The following is an 18,486-nucleotide window of genomic DNA, read 5'->3' on the forward strand; positions in this document are numbered from 1 at the left end:
CAAGAGAATTGTGAGATCAAACAGCTGTACGTATAAACAGTGAGATCCGATTCGCCAAAATTGTAAGAGAAAATTATTTATCGCCTTTCTATTTTTATAATTATATACATGTTAAACAACGAGCGTTTTATGAAAAATTAATTTACGATCAAGCGCACTAATAACAGAATCTCTATAAAGGGAAAAAACAATATATTATCATTTTATATTCGTGCAAATAAATGACAAATTAAATAACGTCATTTGCTTATTACCATGTATTTAGTGAAATAAATATAGAGTTGATTGTTTTTCTTTTTTAAAATTATTTTAGCCAAGATAGGAGACTAGATTAAGATCCAGCTCATACTATTATTAGCATAACAAACAAAAATGGCATGATATTATTAATATTTCCAAAATTAGAAGTTGTAAAAATATTCATGAACCAATCATATTCATGCCTATCCTCTTAAACGAAATAAAGACGACTCACCAATATTGAAGCATGCAATTCCTAAGCGCATGGTGAGTTCATTGAGGACATCAGCACCCTAATTTCTTCAACAATGACTAATTCCGAAACGAAACATGGTTCCCCAAAATTTAGGGTGATTTATAAGTTTACACTGTATTGTACAAATTACTAGAGCGTCTTTGATTACATGACAATTCATTGAAAGTTGAATACGACCCCGTAATTTGCTACACAACAATATGATCATGATTAGGGTGTCACATGATCCAGCACACTTCCTAATCACAACACCCGCCTTCCCGTAAATTCACAAAGATATCTTTTAGTATAATACGTCAAGCAATTAAATTACCCCACCTTTCACGTTTATGGCACGAGACACCTAAACCTTAACCCTAAATACTCACTTCCCCCACACGGTGAGAGAGTAGTCCAAACTCCCAAACTCATCCCATCATCCCATGTGAGGATTGTGAGTGTGAGCCTTCAACACCTCTCAGATCCACCAACTGATTAGAAAGCTCTCTCTAACGTACTAATCACACACCAAATGGACCACAAACACAACCATTATATCCCAAACTCTACAACTCAGACGAGTATTATGTAGCAGAACTCACACAAGAAAAATATGGGGAGGAATAAGAAGCTAGACCAGAAATCCCACACCCTCCCGCCCTCGCCAACCCACTCGTTCTCTTCCTCCTCCTCGTCGGATTTCGAGTTCACCATCTCCTGCTCGCCTCGCAAATCATCCACCCCGCTCTGCCGCCCAGCCGACGAGCTCTTCTACAAGGGCCAGCTCCTCCCTCTCCATCTCTCCCCTCGCCTCTCCATGGTCCGCACTCTCCTCCTCCTACCCTCCTCGTCTTCCTCTTCCTCCTCCGCGGCCTCCGACACCACCTCCTCACGTGACTCCACCGTCAGCAGCTCCAACGACTCACGTGACTCGTGCGACTCCTCCGCCAGGCCGAGCTCCGTCGCCGAGGAGGACGAGTTCAAGCGCCTCAACAGCAAGTACTCATCCAACGACGTTGTTGTCAAGCAAGATGTTCTTCAAATCCATAACTTGAGCTCCCAGTCGCAGATCAAGAAGAACAGCAAGTACTTCTCTTTGTCGAGATTCTCTTCTGTGTTCAAGAAGGATCCGAATAAACAACAACACAGAGTGGTCGTGGACGCGGATCACAACGACGTCGTCTCCGGATCTAACTCCGTCAAGCGAGCAAGCAACACCGCCAAGGAGGTTATCAGAAAGTACATGAAGAAGGTCAAGCCACTGTACGAGAAGCTCTCCCAAAAACAACAGAAAATGACAACGGCGTCGTCGGCCGAGATTAGATCCGAGAAAGTCACGAGTAGTACGGATCACGAGTTATCGGGCAAGGCCAGCGCGAGAAATAGAGAGAGCACTAATGGCGGGTTTTCTCATTCCTTCTCGGGTAACTTGAGGTACCCAAGAAGGAGAGGCTGTGTTTCGAGCTGCCCATCTTCGATGCGCTGCTCGCCCAGCCACTCAGGTGTTTTGTCCCGGACCGGTCAACCGGCAGGTGGCTCGAGTGCTGGTAGAGCAGGAGCAACAACGTCGTACGCAGCGGTGGACAGATCGTCGATGGAGGAGCTTCAGAGTGCAATTCAAGGCGCAATTGCTCATTGCAAGAACTCTTTGGTTCAGAACAAGACCATGTTCAGCAATGAGATTTGATTAGTCTTCATGATCTTCATTATTAATTAAGCGTAAATTAATATTAGTCTTGTCTTCGTCTCTCTGTTTGGATTTGGTTTGAAGTTGAGAATCAAATTCCGCGAGTAACGGTAGCCTTGGGACTTGAAGTTAATCTGTTTTTTAGCTTTTGGTTCTGCTCTGACGAGAACTTGTTAATGTAACGTAAATTATTGTTAGCATGGAAGTTGTGTTTTTGGCTGCTTTTTTGTTTGTGATGATTATATACTGCGGTTGTCATAAGTTTTAAATTAGAAGATGATCAGCTTTCTTTCTTTCCTTCTTTCTTTCTGGAAATAAATATGTATTTTCAAGTACTTCTGACTTTTGTGATAACCAACATACATTTCGAACATGCTATTGTTTTTTGCAAGAGGGACATGATTTTAGTTCCTGGAGTTGGGGTAGCCAGCCATGTGCATGCGGGAAGCTTCAGAGCAATTCTGATCGGATAAGACGGTGATATTTAATATGGGAATAGTAGTCAAGTAGGCAAGCAGCTGCCCTACTCCAAATTTATGACACCTTTTCCCCCTAGTTCAGATTTCCTTTTTGTTGAACAATATCAGCATGTAGCTAGGATATTGAAATTAAAAACGGAGCTGTAAAATTGCAAACATAAACATGAACTGAACGACAATACGCACAAATTCTTGGTTAGTCCGAGAACGGAATTCAAATACAACGGTGAGGTAGCCAAAGTTGCAACCTCGGTCTCGAATCCTAGACTTAGATACAACTTAATTGGAAATAGTTCTAGGCCTAACAACCATTGCTATTCCATTAAAGCAATGAACAATAACCCAAATTAATCCCTTACATATATATAGAACACCACGAATCTCCCTTACAGACTCCAAACACATTGCGTGGTGGATAGATATATACAAGTCTCCCCTAAACACTAATAACTAGAGACCGGAACCGAGGAGAGCAAAAGCCATGTCGGGACCAGACGCCAAATGTACACCACTACAAATGACGGTTAAGCATCTCGACAACCAAATTGATCCACGAAATAGGCAGTTCGATGATCAATGTATCGTTAACAGTGAAGAGGGACATATGTGAAGTCATCTCTACTACCCTTTTAAGTAAATGTCCACATAGACAAAATCCACAACGGAAGTCTAACTCACAATAGCTGGCGGAAGTCTAATACATACAAGTAGGTTTCTAAGCCCATGATGATGTATGTAACAACAACAAAAGCTCAGCTTCAACCACGATTATCCTAACTTGTAGAATTAACTTCTACACAATATTCAAATAGTGCACCTGATTAAACATACCTGTAGCAAATTTAAAAATAATAAAAAATAAAAAATCAGATTTTATAATGCTGGATAGTTTTGAACATAGTGTATATGAAGCAATTTATATGATTTTCAAAAACCGAATAGAATTTGATAAAAGGAGGGAGAAATATATGGAGGTGGACAAATGACATTAATTGACACCAAATAGTTTCGTCTTTGTCAGATGGATACTTCTGAATCTAACTTCAGTATTCATCATTTCTGTGTGGATCCCCTGGGCACCCAATCATGCAATTATATATGGATCAAAGTCGACCCTGATCGATCTGAGCGAACATCAGCCACCCCTTTCAAACCACGTACCAGCAGTACAATAGTACGTTAGGGTTTGAAGTTATCTCTATATTCGGTTGAAATTAGAATAATATGTTTCCATCTGCATGGGGTCATCTCTGTAGCTTTCCAGGACACTGCAATGGTGGTCCTCTCCCAAAATCAAACTTTCCTACTCACCCAAAATCATGGTTCATTGACAGGAAGGGAAAGAGACATCACGATAGAGGCTCAGAGTAACCAAATCTAAAACTTTCCTTCAACTATCTGATCCAAAATTATATACACTCCTTTAATTAATTACCGACAAAAATTACATGAAAATGTGGTTGTATAGATTTGCCACAGATGTTTAGATGCCTAGTGACCAGTTTATTATACATTGTAGGCCAACTTCTTACCAATTTAAGTATTTTAGCGCATTTTAGGTCAGTATTGCATATCCGATGTAATACCTATCAAAATCTTATTTGCGTGAAGATTCTTAAAATGTGGTTGTATGGAGAAGTACACTTTTGCCACAGATGTTCAGATATTTAAATCCCATATTATCTGCATGAATTTATCTATTGCGGTGTTATACAAGTTTGGGTCCGACGTGAATAAGGAAATATATATAAAAGTTTGTACTTCTCTGAAAATTGTTAAGCAAGCAAGCTTTAGTATGAAGCATATATATAAAAGTTTATGATCAGAATATTTTAGATAGAAGAAAATTATCGATAATAATCAGTAAAGTTAGAAACATATATAATGATCATTGTATGGTTTCTTCTAGGGCTTAGCTGATGGCAAGTGAAGGCGACGGAGTACTCAACCTGAGGTTAACGTCAACATGTGGAATCTTCCTACTTTCCAAAATGAAAAGTGTTTCCACTTTCCGCATCGATGCAGAGGCGAGTCACATGCAAGCCTGGTTTTACGTGTTAATCATTTACGTGGTCCTTTCCCATTTCAAATTTACTTCAAATCAATCTTTCCCATTTCAAATTTACTTCAAATCTATTGATTTGAGAAGCGCCAACATAAGAATTATCTTAAAATAATTTCAACTCAATTTTATTAGGGAAAAAAGAGTTTTTTTTTTATATACACAAAGCGCCGATCTCTTCATCGAGCACGTCCCCTAAAAAACGGCTTCGTTGCAAATTTGTGCTCACCTAGTGGCGCACGATGTTTGGCTGGCCTCTAAGCTCTGCCGCTGTCTTTGTGCTATTGCTGAATTGGTGATCCAAAAGTTGGGCTCAAAGGCAGCGGTTTTGGATGGTTGTTGCTCGAAGTTTGGTAGATTGTGCCTCGGCGGCGGTTCTGGTGTAACGTCTCTGTGTTTGTGGTCAGACTGCTCTGATTTTGGGGCCTGTGGCAACGACGCTTGCCCCATGATGGTTGAGGTTGCTTTGTTGGCTGCGTATGGGATCAGCAAAGTCAAGGTTGTGGCAGTGTGGGATTAAATGGTGGCGCTGGGTGGTTGAATGTGTGATGGGGATGGAGACTTGAGCCAGGTTTGGGCCGATTTGCTAGGGTATGGGCTCAACTAATCTTGGGTTGCTCTCTTGGGCCTGAGTTAATTAGGCTTGGTTATTTTAGGCTTGCATTATGTTAGTAATTTTGTTTACTTCTAATAAATTCACCAAGTATTTTAGGGAGCTACGCACTTTTTGTGGTCTAGCGAATCTTCTAGAGTAGTACTAATGGAGGATTTATGCTGTTTTGATGTAAAAAAAGTCAAATGAGTGACTTGCCTCTATGTATCACAATGGGTACTGACACATTTTGTTGTCTGTCTAAATGACAGCGGAATGATATGTAATGGTCATTCTGGTTTTTGATCAATATATTGGCTATGTCTTCATTCAAAAAAAAAAAAGTGAAAAAACTAAAATCATTCTCAACAAGTTGGGAACAAGAAATCAAATTCATTCTCACAGAATATAGAAAACACTATGCAACTCTAACAAAAAACTAGATCATAATAACAAAAGTCCTATGCCCTGTACTACAATCTTCATTCCATTGCTTAGGAACAAGTTGTTCTTCTTTACTTGGAGTTCTCTTTTTTGTGAGTCCTTGTAAGATATGGGATCTGTTGTGTAACCACCAGCAGGACATGACAACATTCTTTTGAGTTGAAAACCAGGCACCGTTTCTATTTTGGTGCTCTATGCTACAAAGGAAACTGGGGTAATCACCACTGTCATGTATTTAGTGGCTGCATAGTGGCTAATGAAGACATTGGTGGCCTTTGTGAACAATAGACACCTTTGTAGGAGGGTGTCCTATAAGCAAAATTCTAGTAATTAATTAGAAGCAAGATGTATTAGGTTAGACTCAAAATAAAAAAGGCAAAAAAAAAAAAAAAAAAAAAAACTTTTTTGGATAACCAAGCTCTACTTGTGACGATTTCTCTTGAGCATGACCAACTTCATCACCAAAAAAACAAAACAAAACGCTCGTAAATAGCTGATCGAGTTTGTGCTTTTGTGACTGTGAATTTGGTGACAAAGGAGCAGTCGAAGAACTACAGCGTTAAAAGCAAAATTTTCCACAAAGGTCCTCTAGAGGATCTAACTTATTCATAGGGTTGCCACAAACACAAACTCGATCAAACTGTTTTCAAGGCCTTTTCTATAATTAAATTGGCCACCTCAAGAGAAATAGCCATTAGTATAGAGATTGGCTAGCAAAGAAATGTGTTTTTTTTTTTTTTTCTATCTTTGTTTGTCTTGAGACTAACCTAGTATGTCCTTTCTAATCCCTGGTGGTTAGACATTGAATCTCTTATTCACATGATAACTTTTTCCCAATATTTATTTGGTTATTGTGAGAACATGGCCTGGACTTATATAGGAGTTTATGATCTCTAAATCTCTAATCCTTCCCCTGAAAGAATTTTGAGAAATTCTACAATGTGTTAAAGTATGACATGCAAACAATTGTCTTAAAGTAGTAAAATGAGTCCTCAAAATAGTAATATTAGTCCTTAAAGTGGTAACATGAGTCCTTAAAGTGGTAAATTTTTTTAGTTACCACATAAGTCCTCAAGTGGTAAAATGAGCTCTCAAAACGGTAAAATGAAATCTCAAAGTGAAAAAAAAAGTTGATGTATGAGAAATATTAACATATCATAGCCTTACTCAGAATTCCTTGTAGTTCATGGATTCAACTTCTTCTCCTAGCATACCTTACATATTCATATATGAGTAAACTAAGCATAATCCACATAGGATTAGGTGTCCATATCTTGCAATCAGCACAATCACAATTCTTTATTTGCAAGTAATTCAATTTGCAATATATTATGTAATCTTTTATATTTGTTACTTAAGTAATCCACACTTGTGAGTTGTGACTAATGAAATTCCATATGATAGTCTAAATTAAGTCTTACACTTGGGAATAGATTTTTTCTTTTTTGAATAAATCTTGGAAGTAAAGCAACCTTTAATTTATTCAATATATTTAAGAGACCGTATTCTCTCTCTCTTAGCCCTAGCGTGGCGGGAGAGCACCAATACCTCCAAACATTTCCTGTCCGACGGTGGCCATGGGTAGCGTTGGCATCGCCGCGTTGTCCCTGTGCTGGCTGCTAGATGGATACTTCATTGCCCTGGGTTGAGGTCTGAAGAGAAGGGGTTTGGCTCGGGGTTTTTGGCAGGATGGTTGGCGGCAAGTATTGGGCAACATCTCTGGGCGTTTAGTGGTCATTTTCTATGCAGATCCAGTTGGGTGCGCTCATGGAGGACTTCCAGATCCAGCGGTGTAGGTTTGGAGAGTCTGGGCGGCGATGCGGGCTTCGTGGGGCTTGGGGCAACGCAAACTCGAGGCGGACCTCGACGACGTTTTCTCATGGGCGACTCGTGGCGAGGCTGGTGGAGCTGGTTCGTGGCTGGGCTAGTAGATGGCGGAACAACACCGGCGCTGTACAGGTGGCTGAGGGCGTGGTGGAGATGTGGTATGGGCTTGGGTCAACCTTATCTTGCTGGGCCTTGGTCCTCTTTCTCTTGGGCCTGTCCTATTGGGCTTTCTAATTTAGGTCGGGGTTTTTGAGCCCTAAGCTTATTCATATGTTTTTTAATTTGTCTAAATTACAATAATTCCTTATATTAGGAAATTAAGCACCGATGTGCACTCTTAAGTATCTCTAGCGCCTCTGGAGTAGTACCAAAAGAGGGTCTCCGCTACCTCTACGTATTTGAACGTATAATGAGTGGGTATATTTTTATGCGCCACTGGTAGGTACTACCATTATCTTCTTGTCTGTCTATGTCCTTAAATGACAGCAGAAAGGTATGTAACGGCTTATTCTGACTTGTGATGAATATACTATTTCCCCTTGTGGGCTTGATTCAAAAAAAAAAATATATATATATATATATATATATATTTAAGATACCATCAGTATGAAGCATATATTTTTTCGTATAGCTTGCTTAGATTTTCTTTTGACTGAATATAGTATCACATCTGAAGCATATCGATCAGCAGAAAGATGGCAGACTACTTTTCAGAGCTTTTTTTTTTTTTTTTAAACTGCTTTTCAGAGCTTAATTAAGACTCTTCCTCAAGGTAATCCTATAATCACGGCCCGATGATAATGCTCATTGCCATATATACCTCAACTGAATCCATCGCTGCTCACCTACAATAATGTAATGTATAATTTGATTGTCACATACGTGTTATTCTGTAATGAAGAATATACATATACAATAATTTACGTCAAACCTCACACAATGGTTAAGTGATCAATTATTGTGAAATGATCATTTTAAACCATTGTTGGATGCAGAAGTGTTCCCTAAAGAACATATGCAATTTCAAAATGTCCCAATTTAGTAGCATATCTTTATGAATCTCACACACTAATCACGTGATAAGTTATTATGAAATGATCATAAATCATTCTTTCGTTTAAACTTTTCCAAAGTGTTTTGGCCACCCAGCCCATATGGCTTCCCATATTAATCGTACAAATGGATCTAATTGATAGCACTGTGAAAGATAGGCTTTACCAAGTACCAACAAAACAGTTTGCTGTAGACTCACCACGAAGTACACCTTTTTTGTTCTTTTGGGTGTTATTTTCTCTATGAACCCTTTAATGCAGTAAGAATATGTAATTCCGGGAAGTTTATGATCAGGCTCTAGTGATTAAATACATTAACCTTTATAGCCATACTCAACGTTTCTACTTAATTCAGAGTCTTACTCTTCCCGTTGCTATTTAATTATCAAAAGAAAAGAAGAAGAAGAAAAAAAAGAAAGAAAGAAGGAGTAGTAATAGCAACACACTTACTGCTTAACTGTATAACCTATCTGTTTGGTTACAGTCTGGTTTTGTCTCTTTTGGTTACAATCTGGTTTTGTTTTTTCCTGAATGTTTAAGTTATCACTATCCAGGTGATTTGAGTTTTGATTCCACCTGTTTATGCTGCCTGCCTGAGCCTGACAATCCAAATCTCCACCAATTAACTAAACCATGACATAGTCAATGCTCTGGTTGTCTTTCTCTCAAACACACAATATGAATATAACATATATATACAGACAACAGAGTTCTGAATTCTGAAGCATTTAAAATGGTTTATCCATGTTTAACAGCTGGGATTTACATGAAACCAGAGTAAACCCTTCTTAGATTTAATAGGATTAATAATTTGTCTATGGTCCCCTCTCTTGTACACTCTTTAGCCAGCCGAATTGCTTAGCCTTTGGAAATCCCTTTACAATTTTTTTGTACATTGAATCCCTCTCATTGCCCTAGAACACCCAGACTTTGTGGTCCTCTTTGACAAGAGTGATAAGGAGGTACCATATATGTTGTTGTCCCTCTTAATCCTATACTGTCAGAAAAGTAGTAGCCAGCCCACTAGCTTTCAATTCCACAAGCTCCTACCTTGCTCTAGTCCATGTCCAAAGAGCGTGTCATTTATGATTTTTCATAACCCTAGTTATGCGAAAAGACTTTAGTTGGTTCATCATTCACATCTACTTGAAATGACATCCTACTGGAGCAACAAATACGCGTCACGTATTATGAGATTCACGTCTTTTCAACATCATCATATCATGATAGGTTTAAATTACCCTTTTAGTTATGAATATAATGAGCTTGCCTCAATATCGTTAGGTCTAGTATCACTGGTGCTTACTTTTTAAGTGAAAAATTTTGAGTTCAACTCAAATTAGTTATTATATATGTTCAATTATAAAATAAAGAAGTTGTTTATTGACATTTCTACTAAGAAAATTTAAAAAAAAAATTTCTCAATGAGTCTGATCATATAGAGACACTTCTTTCACAATTTTCCATCACAATGAGTTTGATCATACACACATTTCTTTCACAATGTTTCTCATTTGCTTTTGCATTTTTAAATATATTCTCAAGATCGAATTTCTACCTCATTTGAACAAAAAAAGTAACAAAATCGAACCCGTTAGTCTTCAAAGTTTTATATAATAAATATACAATTTAAGTAGCAATAAGACTAGAAGACTACTAAGAGATGAGATGATTTTTAAAGACTAATCCGGAATCAATCAATTTCGATTTAAGACATAATATCAAATGAGAAAAAAACACACAGAAGACAAAAATGAATAAAATGGAGAAAGTAGTTAGCTTGCCACAATGACAATATCGTTTGGTCTGATAGCATAAGTGGTTTACTTTTTAAGTGAAAAGTTCTAAGTTCAACTCCACGAACTAGTTGTTGTACATTTTCAATTGTAAAATGAACCAATTATTTGTCGATGTTTCTACTAGAAAAATTAAATCTCAATGAGGCTAGTCATACACACATTTCTTTTACAATTTTCCCATCACAATGAGTCTGATCAAACACACATTTCTTTCACAATTTTTCCATCACAATAAGTCTGATCAAACACACATTTGTTCCGCAATGTTTTCAAATGCTTTTGCATTCTTCAATATATTCTCAAGATCGAACTATTAATTTCTACCTCATTTGAACAAAAAACTAACAAAAAGGAACCCTTTAGTCTTCAAATTTTTATTTAATAAATATACACATTCAGTAGCAATAAGACTAGTAGACTACTAAAAGATGATTTTCAAAGACTAATCCGGAATCAATCAATTTTCTATGAGGAAAAGAACATTGAAGACAAAAATGAATGAAATGGAAAAAATAGTTGGCATTTCTCATCGCCTAATTTAAGTGCATTAATCCATCATACTGATGCATTAGCATAATTTAAGCATCACATGATCTTTTTTGTTGTTTATTAGATTAGCAATAACTTTAACACATTATTGTCTCCCTTAAGCATAGAACAAAGACAAACCTAACAAGAAAATTATAGAAGAGGGAGAGGACAGATGAGGACCACACAGAATGCTAGGAGCTATGTGCTTTAACATTAATAATCACAGCGAATACCTACATTCAATAATAACCAGAGATTTAACCCCCAATGTTCATTAGCTGTCCTTGATTTTATTACAACTACCCAAATCTTAATGGAAGCTTTTTAAGCTATGAACTTGATATCTACCACTGCAAGACCTTTCAAGATGACAGAAAAACCATCCACAGATGGGAAAATTCACATGAAATACCAGAACCAGCCAAGCGCATCAGAAGGGTATCTTTGGCATGACTCATGAGCAACACATATATGGATTCAGATCTCACATGGCAGAAAATAACCTCTCATGTGACCACATGTCTTTGTTTGGGACCCCTTCCATGTTATAGCCCTTGTAAGTTGCGGAGTCAAACTAACAGAGCTCATCTCTCTTTGACTAATCCAGATTGTATATCTCAAATGCCACTAAGCTAGCTAGATATAAGATATTCTAGTCAAAAAAATTTCCTCCACCCAACTTTCTTTCTTTGAAAAGCAAAAGATCCCTATATATCAAAGCAGTACATTCAGGAGCATGCAAAGCTTATAGATCATGATCAATTTGAATAACAAAACTTTTTCTTATCATAATTGGGAAGAACAATAAATAAAACATTCATAGGTGCATGTAGAATTATGGTAAAATTTATAGGAAAAGTTCTGGATACATATCAAGTTAAATCAGTTACATACGACAATATATCAGCTTTCTATAGTCGTAAATTCCAGCTTTTATAGCAGATCAAACTAGTTTACTTATACATAAAGTCAATCTACATATGGATCGAACTAGTCTCCTCGATATATTGTGAACTCAAATTTGTAACACTAAAGAAATATAGTAAAAAAGAATTTGTCTTTAAGTTTCGAAGGTCTCCATGTGCTGCTTCTATATTCTAAACAGAACCTGAGCTTTATTGTTTCACCTACACCAGACCACCAGGTTTTTATAATCTCACAATCCAAACGGTTACTAGCAATAATGAAAATGGACAGACTATTAATTACTGAAACGGTAAATCATTTCCTTCCCTTTATTTATATCACACCTCTTGCATTTGCTCAGAAAACACAGTTCACTAGCTAACTCCCCATTCCCTCATTATTACCACTCTCCCTGGATTTCAAAAACCAAACCAAAATGGTATCCCTGGAAGTTGTTCAGACAACCTCTAGATCCATCGAGCCATCCTCGAGTCCCCGGATTTCTTTCTCTACCGATTTCCTCGACGAAAATGACTTCATCACTATTAGCCCAAATCCTCACGGTGAACTTCAAGACAGGAAAATGGAGTGTGATCAGAAGGCAAGAAATGCAGACTTTGAGTTTCTCTCAAACAATGTGAGTAGTCATGCCATGTTAACTGCAGATGAGCTCTTCTTTGAAGGAAAGCTCCTTCCCTTTTGGCAAAAGCAGCATGCCGAAAGGCTCAACAAGATTCGTCTTAAAACAAAGGACGATGAGATAAGCGAGGAAGAGGAAGAGGTAGTGAACAAGGAGGAAAGTAGAGGAAACTGGTTTGTCGATGATGACCCATCTCCAAGGCCGCCGAAGTGCACTGTTTTATGGAAAGAGTTGCTCAGGTTGAAGAAGCAACGTGCTTCAACTCTCTCACCCTCCTCTTCATCCTCGTCTTCATCATCTTCAAACTCGTTTGCTGATGTAGCCACAGCAGATCAAGAGAAGGAGCCGATGGGAAACAAAGAGAAGTACATGAAGAGGATAAAGAAAGGCTTAGAGAGAACACGATCAGCCAGCATAAGAATAAGGCCAATGATTAATGTGCCGATTTGCACACAGATGAAGAACAGTGCGTTACCACCTTTGTTTCCTCTCAGAAAAGGAAGACTAGATAGGTGAGGATCATGAGGAAGAGAGGTATTAGAACTTGAGCTGATCTGCAGGATTTTGTTCTATATGTTTATTGTTTTCTCATTTGTTCTGCTTCTTTAATCTTTCTGTATCATGTTAGAGTGTTGTTGATTTGGTGAATCTGAAGAATCATAATGTAAATGCTAACTTTCTAGTGTTGTGGAAGAGTATTAACAAATTCGATTAACTATCTTCAACTTTTTTCCCTTCTTGTATGGTCCCAAAGTACATACTCGTTTTCCGGAAACTGGCTCTCCTTAATAGGTAACTAGACAGTGAAATATATAACATGCAGATACACAGATGTGAATCAGTGGGTCCAAGATGAGAGGCATAGAATAGAAGCAAGAGGAATCTGATCTTCGGCCATAGCAATGATGAAATTTGAATTTATTGAGAAAGAGGTCCGACCAATCGACCATATGGGTAGGATTTCCCATTCAAAATGGAGTGGAAGTAATACATGGTGTCAATGTAATAGGGGGATTTATTTATCTGGAAAAGATTACTGCTGTAACTTATATTTTTACCTTTCCAAGTTATCAACCAGTCTCATTAGAAAAAAAAAAAAAAAAATCAATCACAGAATGGAGGTTGTAGATTTCTAGTCTTCTAGAGGTTGAAGAGAATGAGATCAGCAAGTTGTAAATTGACTAGTTCAGAACATGGAGCTATTCTTAGCAAATTGACTAGTTGTAAAACCAGCAATTAGGTAAAATGTCAACTCTGGTGTCAATGTAATACGGGATTTATTTATCTGGAAAAGATTACTGCTGTAACTTATATTTTTACCTTTCCAAGTTATCAACCAGTCTCATTAGAAAAAAAAAAAAAAAATCAATCACAGAATGGAGGTTGTAGATTTCTAGTCTTCTAGAGGTTGAAGAGAATGAGATCAGCAAGTTGTAAATTGACTAGTTCAGAACATCTGAACATGGAGCTATTCTTAGCAAATTGACTAGTTGTAAAACCAGCAATCAGGTAAAATGTCAACTCTACATAATCCTATTACGCAAGGAATGAAGTCATAGAAAAGAAAATATAACAAACAACAATTCATAGTGTACATTTGAAAAAATTTGTGTATTACAAAATTTAATATGGACAAGACAAGTGATACACAAACCAAGAGCATCAACCACCTATGCCAATAAATCAACAAATAGAAGCGAGTCACTGACTCAGTACATGAACAATCGATGATAAAACTGTAGGTTCTTGCATTTCATTGAAGACCTTGATTCCTATGAAAACTAACAAAAAAAAAAAAGCTAAAGCATGAGAACTGGACTCTAGGATTAAGGAGCTTACAAGGGTCAATTTCCAACTTAAACTTTTGCAAGCTCTTTATGCATAGATATGCTTGAAGGTTCAGAGCAAGTTTCTCGAAAAAATGCAGGCACAATACTAGCTGTTCAAGAAGGTGGGGGTGCTGAAAAAGAATTTCCTGGAGAAATCCTGAAACACAAATCAAACTAATCAGTTTAAACTGCATTGAGAATGTTTTGAATATTAGGACCAGTGGGTATTTCTATACCTTAGATTCAACCCAGACTTTCCAGTAAGGCTGTTAGGAACTTGACCAGTGAGATTATTGTTTTGTAAAAAGCTGAAAGATATATCAGAACATCCAGTATCAGACAGAAATTAGGGAAAAAAAAATCTATATATATATATATATATATGAGATAGAAAAAAACAATGTGTTGTCATCTAAAGTATATCTAGATCTGATTCATCTGAAACCATTAACAATATACAATCACATCGCTTGTCCTATATATACGTCCACCCTGGTGAAGGCCACTTTCTCATGCTACGGTATAGACTGACCATCAAACATTTCTATTGGCAGCCTTTTCTCCAACCAAAAGACAGAAAAACAAAAAAATGTTTAACTGTAACATACAGCTCAATTAACTAATACACATTTTAGTTGCAGCAGTTCTGATTCTGATATGCTTTAAGAAGTGGACATTAACTAATACACATTTTAGTTGCAGCAGTTCTGAACTGATATGCTTCAAGAAGTGGGCATTTTCCAGTAACAGGAGAAGTGTATTAACTACAGGGGTTAAACCATTTTCAAAGGAACTGTATATATAAAGCTCCCAAAGCAAATATAATTAACTTTACCTGAGATCTAACAAAGCTAGCAATTTCAAGCAGTATTGATTTGTTTGACAGCTCAAAATTACAACATATTAAATCAAGGGAGTGAAATTCACACTCCCCATTTTACAACCACACTCCATGTTTCCATTGTTCGTAACTTAAATATTTTTTTCTTTAGTAACTTAGTTTTGTCTTTTCATAAGAATTTCAATCAAAAAGAGAAAGAATAAGCGTGGATTTTAAAATGGGGAGTGTGGATTTCACTCCCCTAAATCAAAATTCCACTCGCATGTTCAAACAAATATACTTTGAAAGATCTCTTATCAACACCAAAAACGAGCAAAAGAATCTGACATTGACATTTACTTACAGTTCACGCAAGCTATCAATGTTCCCAAGCGATGAGGGAATAGCTCCACTGAATTGATTGTCTTCCAAATGCCTTTAAGAATGAAAAGGAAACAAACATTGGGTTAGGAAAGTAATTTGACATTTCATGCAACGGTCATGTAAAGACTTGGATTCAGATTATTCAGACGAGACAATTGATGTGTGCAAGATTAAAAAAAAAAAAAAAAAAATTAAAAAAAAAACAAAAACTGTAATTTACTATCAAACCACAAGTAAAATCCGTAATAATTCAGGTCCCCGATATCACGTTACCATTCACAGTTGCTCATTTGCTAATGATCCGTAGGACATCATGTGTTTCATTGCAAGCTAAAAAATACAACAAGAACGTATTAAGGGAAGTAAAGGGCCACAACTTACAGTGTTTCCAGTATCTTCAATGAACTGAGATCAGGAATAGGTCCCGACAAATTGTTATTCCCAAGCCAGCTATCAAAAGAATTCAAAAATCAATAATTCAGAAAACATGTACTTTCTTCTCAATTGAAATAGACAACAAATTTTCAGAAACCTACATGTCAGACAATGCAGTCATATTGGCAATATTCGGTGACAGTGAACCAGACAGGCCCATATTTGTTAGATTTCTGGAAGCATGAAGAAGTAGAAGTAAGCTTTTGTCATGTTAAGCAAAGTAGAATAAGAGAATAAAAAAGGAAGTATTTGATAAGTAGTACAAAATCAAGCATGAACAAGATTATAACAAGTTTCAACTCACAAAGAGACCACACGAATTCCAGAGCATGTAATGCCTGTCCACGTGTACTGACGGGGAAGACAGGGATCACCATTCCAGTTAGGCGGAGGGTTCTCAAGACTCTCTTTTACTCTTTCCAAAGCAATAACTGTGATAAGAAAAGCAATTCCCATTGAGAATAAAAATCACTAGAATGACTTGCTATAAACTGTGAGTTGATGCTTGCTATCAGATTACACCTAGGTAGAATTGCCATCCAATGGTTGCAGAAATTTCCCCCATTCAAAATATTTCCTACATTTCCATCTAGTTTTTTCCCCACACAATTCTTAAGCTCAGAAATCAAAATGCAACCATACAACACCAAACCAAAAAATAAGCATAGTAGCATACCATCTCGAGTAAGAGTACTTCCTCCGAGGGGCAACACCTGAAAAGCCTCGCCAGCATTAATCGAAGGACCAAGTACTGACCCAGAAGAAGGGGTCAAAGTAATATTTGTAGTACCACCAAGAGGCCACTTGGTGGCATAGACCACAAGCCCTGCTTCTGTCACATTCAAATCTTTGTAATATGGCACACTATTAATGAATATGCTGAAAACTCTATCCCTTGAATCCGCAAAGTACAGTGCAATGTAGTAGTTTGCATCCTGAACCGGCTTTGGAGGCCAATTCAACTCGATCGGTTGGGACTGGTTAGTCGTCAGCTCGCTTTCGAAAACCTTCAAAGGGGGCAAGTTCCATAACCCCGAAACAGATACATTTGCATTGCTTGAGTCATTAATGGTTTCTCCAAATGGCTCCCAGAATCGATCAAACTGATCATCTGGGTATCTGAAAGTTACCCAATTTCAGATTCTACCTCACACAATAACAGTAAATTTCATTTCAAGCTGAGCAGAGAGTCAAAGACATACCTAATGATGGGTCCATTGTACCCAAAGCCGTGCCTTGCGACCAAGCTGAGTCCATTGGACTTGAAATCCGTAGAGTTGTACAGCGAGTCCTGGAGAATCACAAACTCCAAAGCGGATATAAACGGGTCGGAGTCCGTATACGTATTCGCCCCGACGCACACGCTCATGGTCTTACCCTGCGCGAGAAACACCCCCTCGTAATAAGACGACATGCCGTTGACGTAGTCCTCGGTGGTGTTGACGACGGCCCAGAAGGTGCCGTCGATGATCTGGTCGAACACCGGCGGCGAGCTCGGGCCGTTGATTCCGCCGTAGTAGTAAGTGGTCCGGACCATGTACTTGGCGTTGCGGTAGACCTGGACGTTGTAGCAGTACTTCCGGCCGGCAATGTTCGGGAACGATCGGAGGGTGGTCAGGATAGGGACCAGGCCTGAAATGTTCAGCGTTTTCGGGGTTCCACCGCCGGAGACGAAGCCGGAGTCGGGGAGCCATTCGCGGCCGTCAATTTTGGATTCGACCACTGCGCCGCAGTTGATCAAAGTACCTGTAAAACCGGAAGAGTTTTAGATAGGGAGAAAGACAGAAAGTGATATTGTTAAAGGGATGAGAAGGGGTTGACGGAAGTACCTTTGGGTTGGGAAAGAGAGATGGGGAGGAGGGACAGGAGGAGGAGGAGGGGGAGGAGGGGGAGGGGCATGGTGGCGGTTGGGTGGGAAGAGTAAATTGATGGGTTTGGTTGGGTGGGTTGTGCAAGGAAGGAATAGGAGAGAGCGGTAGTAGGGAGAAAGAAGGTGGAGTTGGGGGAGGGGAAAGGTATTGGTTTGGTAAAACGCGGGAAAATGAGGGCCGGGTCAGAGGCGGTGGGTGGGTTGCGGGGTCCACTCAGTAACTGATTCTTCAACTTCTACATTATACCGCCGTAGACAAGAAACAAAGGTTTAGCACCCTTTCTCCTACAGTTATACACTACTATTCTGGTGATCTGGTGTACACCAACTTCGAAATTACTCGAGGAAATAGAGTTTGGAAAGGAGATTCATCCAACTCATTATTTGGGTTTTCTTGGCCAATTTCGTTTTGGTAGAGGGACTTGTGGTCAGTTGCATTGTGGAGCTGTTTGAATTTTGAAGTGTCGCTTTTGAAGATATAAGGGACGTTTTTCGGTTTTTGTGACTTGTCATTTTGCTACTAGAAGGCTGGCATAAATAGGAGGAACAGAAGAACTCAATGAAGCTGCAGCAACTGACAAGACGAGTGAACACCAAACAACCGTAATCCACGCAGAATATCGGTTTATAGTCGTGATCAATTCATGACGGTGA

At 38.3% G+C, this 18,486-nt stretch overlaps 3 protein-coding genes across 3 annotated transcripts; 2 read left to right on the forward strand and 1 right to left on the reverse strand.

The window, feature by feature from the left end:
- The first annotated feature begins 979 nt into the window (after window positions 1-979).
- On the forward strand, window positions 980-2,406 carry LOC112201177 (probable membrane-associated kinase regulator 1). Its single transcript, XM_024342206.2, has one exon. It carries the CDS (start codon window positions 1,089-1,091, stop codon window positions 2,160-2,162), a length of 1,074 nt encoding a protein of 357 aa, XP_024197974.1. The 5' UTR covers window positions 980-1,088; the 3' UTR covers window positions 2,163-2,406.
- Window positions 2,407-12,099: 9,693 nt separating this feature from the next.
- On the forward strand, window positions 12,100-13,228 carry LOC112200508. The gene has a single exon (XM_024341546.2). It carries the CDS (start codon window positions 12,291-12,293, stop codon window positions 13,008-13,010), a length of 720 nt encoding a protein of 239 aa, XP_024197314.1. The 5' UTR covers window positions 12,100-12,290; the 3' UTR covers window positions 13,011-13,228.
- An 834-nt stretch (window positions 13,229-14,062) lies between these two features.
- On the reverse strand, window positions 14,063-18,311 carry LOC112200666 (leucine-rich repeat receptor-like serine/threonine-protein kinase At2g14510). Its single transcript, XM_024341680.2, has 9 exons — window positions 17,792-18,311; window positions 17,165-17,708; window positions 16,639-17,081; window positions 16,267-16,393; window positions 16,064-16,135; window positions 15,909-15,977; window positions 15,508-15,579; window positions 14,560-14,631; window positions 14,063-14,480 (listed from the first exon to the last, which is right to left on the reverse strand). Exons 1-9 carry the CDS (start codon window positions 17,859-17,861, stop codon window positions 14,438-14,440), a joined length of 1,512 nt encoding a protein of 503 aa, XP_024197448.1. The 5' UTR covers window positions 17,862-18,311; the 3' UTR covers window positions 14,063-14,437.
- Between the last annotated feature and the right edge of the window lie 175 nt (window positions 18,312-18,486).

This window comes from Rosa chinensis, chromosome 4 (assembly GCF_002994745.2).
Source record: "Rosa chinensis cultivar Old Blush chromosome 4, RchiOBHm-V2, whole genome shotgun sequence".
NCBI classification, from domain to species: domain Eukaryota; kingdom Viridiplantae; phylum Streptophyta; class Magnoliopsida; order Rosales; family Rosaceae; genus Rosa; species Rosa chinensis.

Bases quoted from the DNA above. Each gene is read 5' to 3' on its own strand.
- LOC112201177 (XM_024342206.2), top strand. From the start codon at position 1,089: ATGGGGAGGAATAAGAAGCTAGACCAGAAATCCCACACCCTCCCGCCC.
- LOC112200508 (XM_024341546.2), top strand. From the start codon at position 12,291: ATGGTATCCCTGGAAGTTGTTCAGACAACCTCTAGATCCATCGAGCCA.
- LOC112200666 (XM_024341680.2), bottom strand. From the start codon at position 17,861: ATGCCCCTCCCCCTCCTCCCCCTCCTCCTCCTCCTGTCCCTCCTCCCC. The intron at 16,136-16,266 runs GTGAGTTGAAAC...TCATGCTTCCAG, and splicing joins GGAATTCGTGTGGTCTCTTT to AAATCTAACAAATATGGGCC. The intron at 14,481-14,559 runs GTATAGAAATAC...TTTGTGTTTCAG, and splicing joins AAGTCTGGGTTGAATCTAAG to GATTTCTCCAGGAAATTCTT.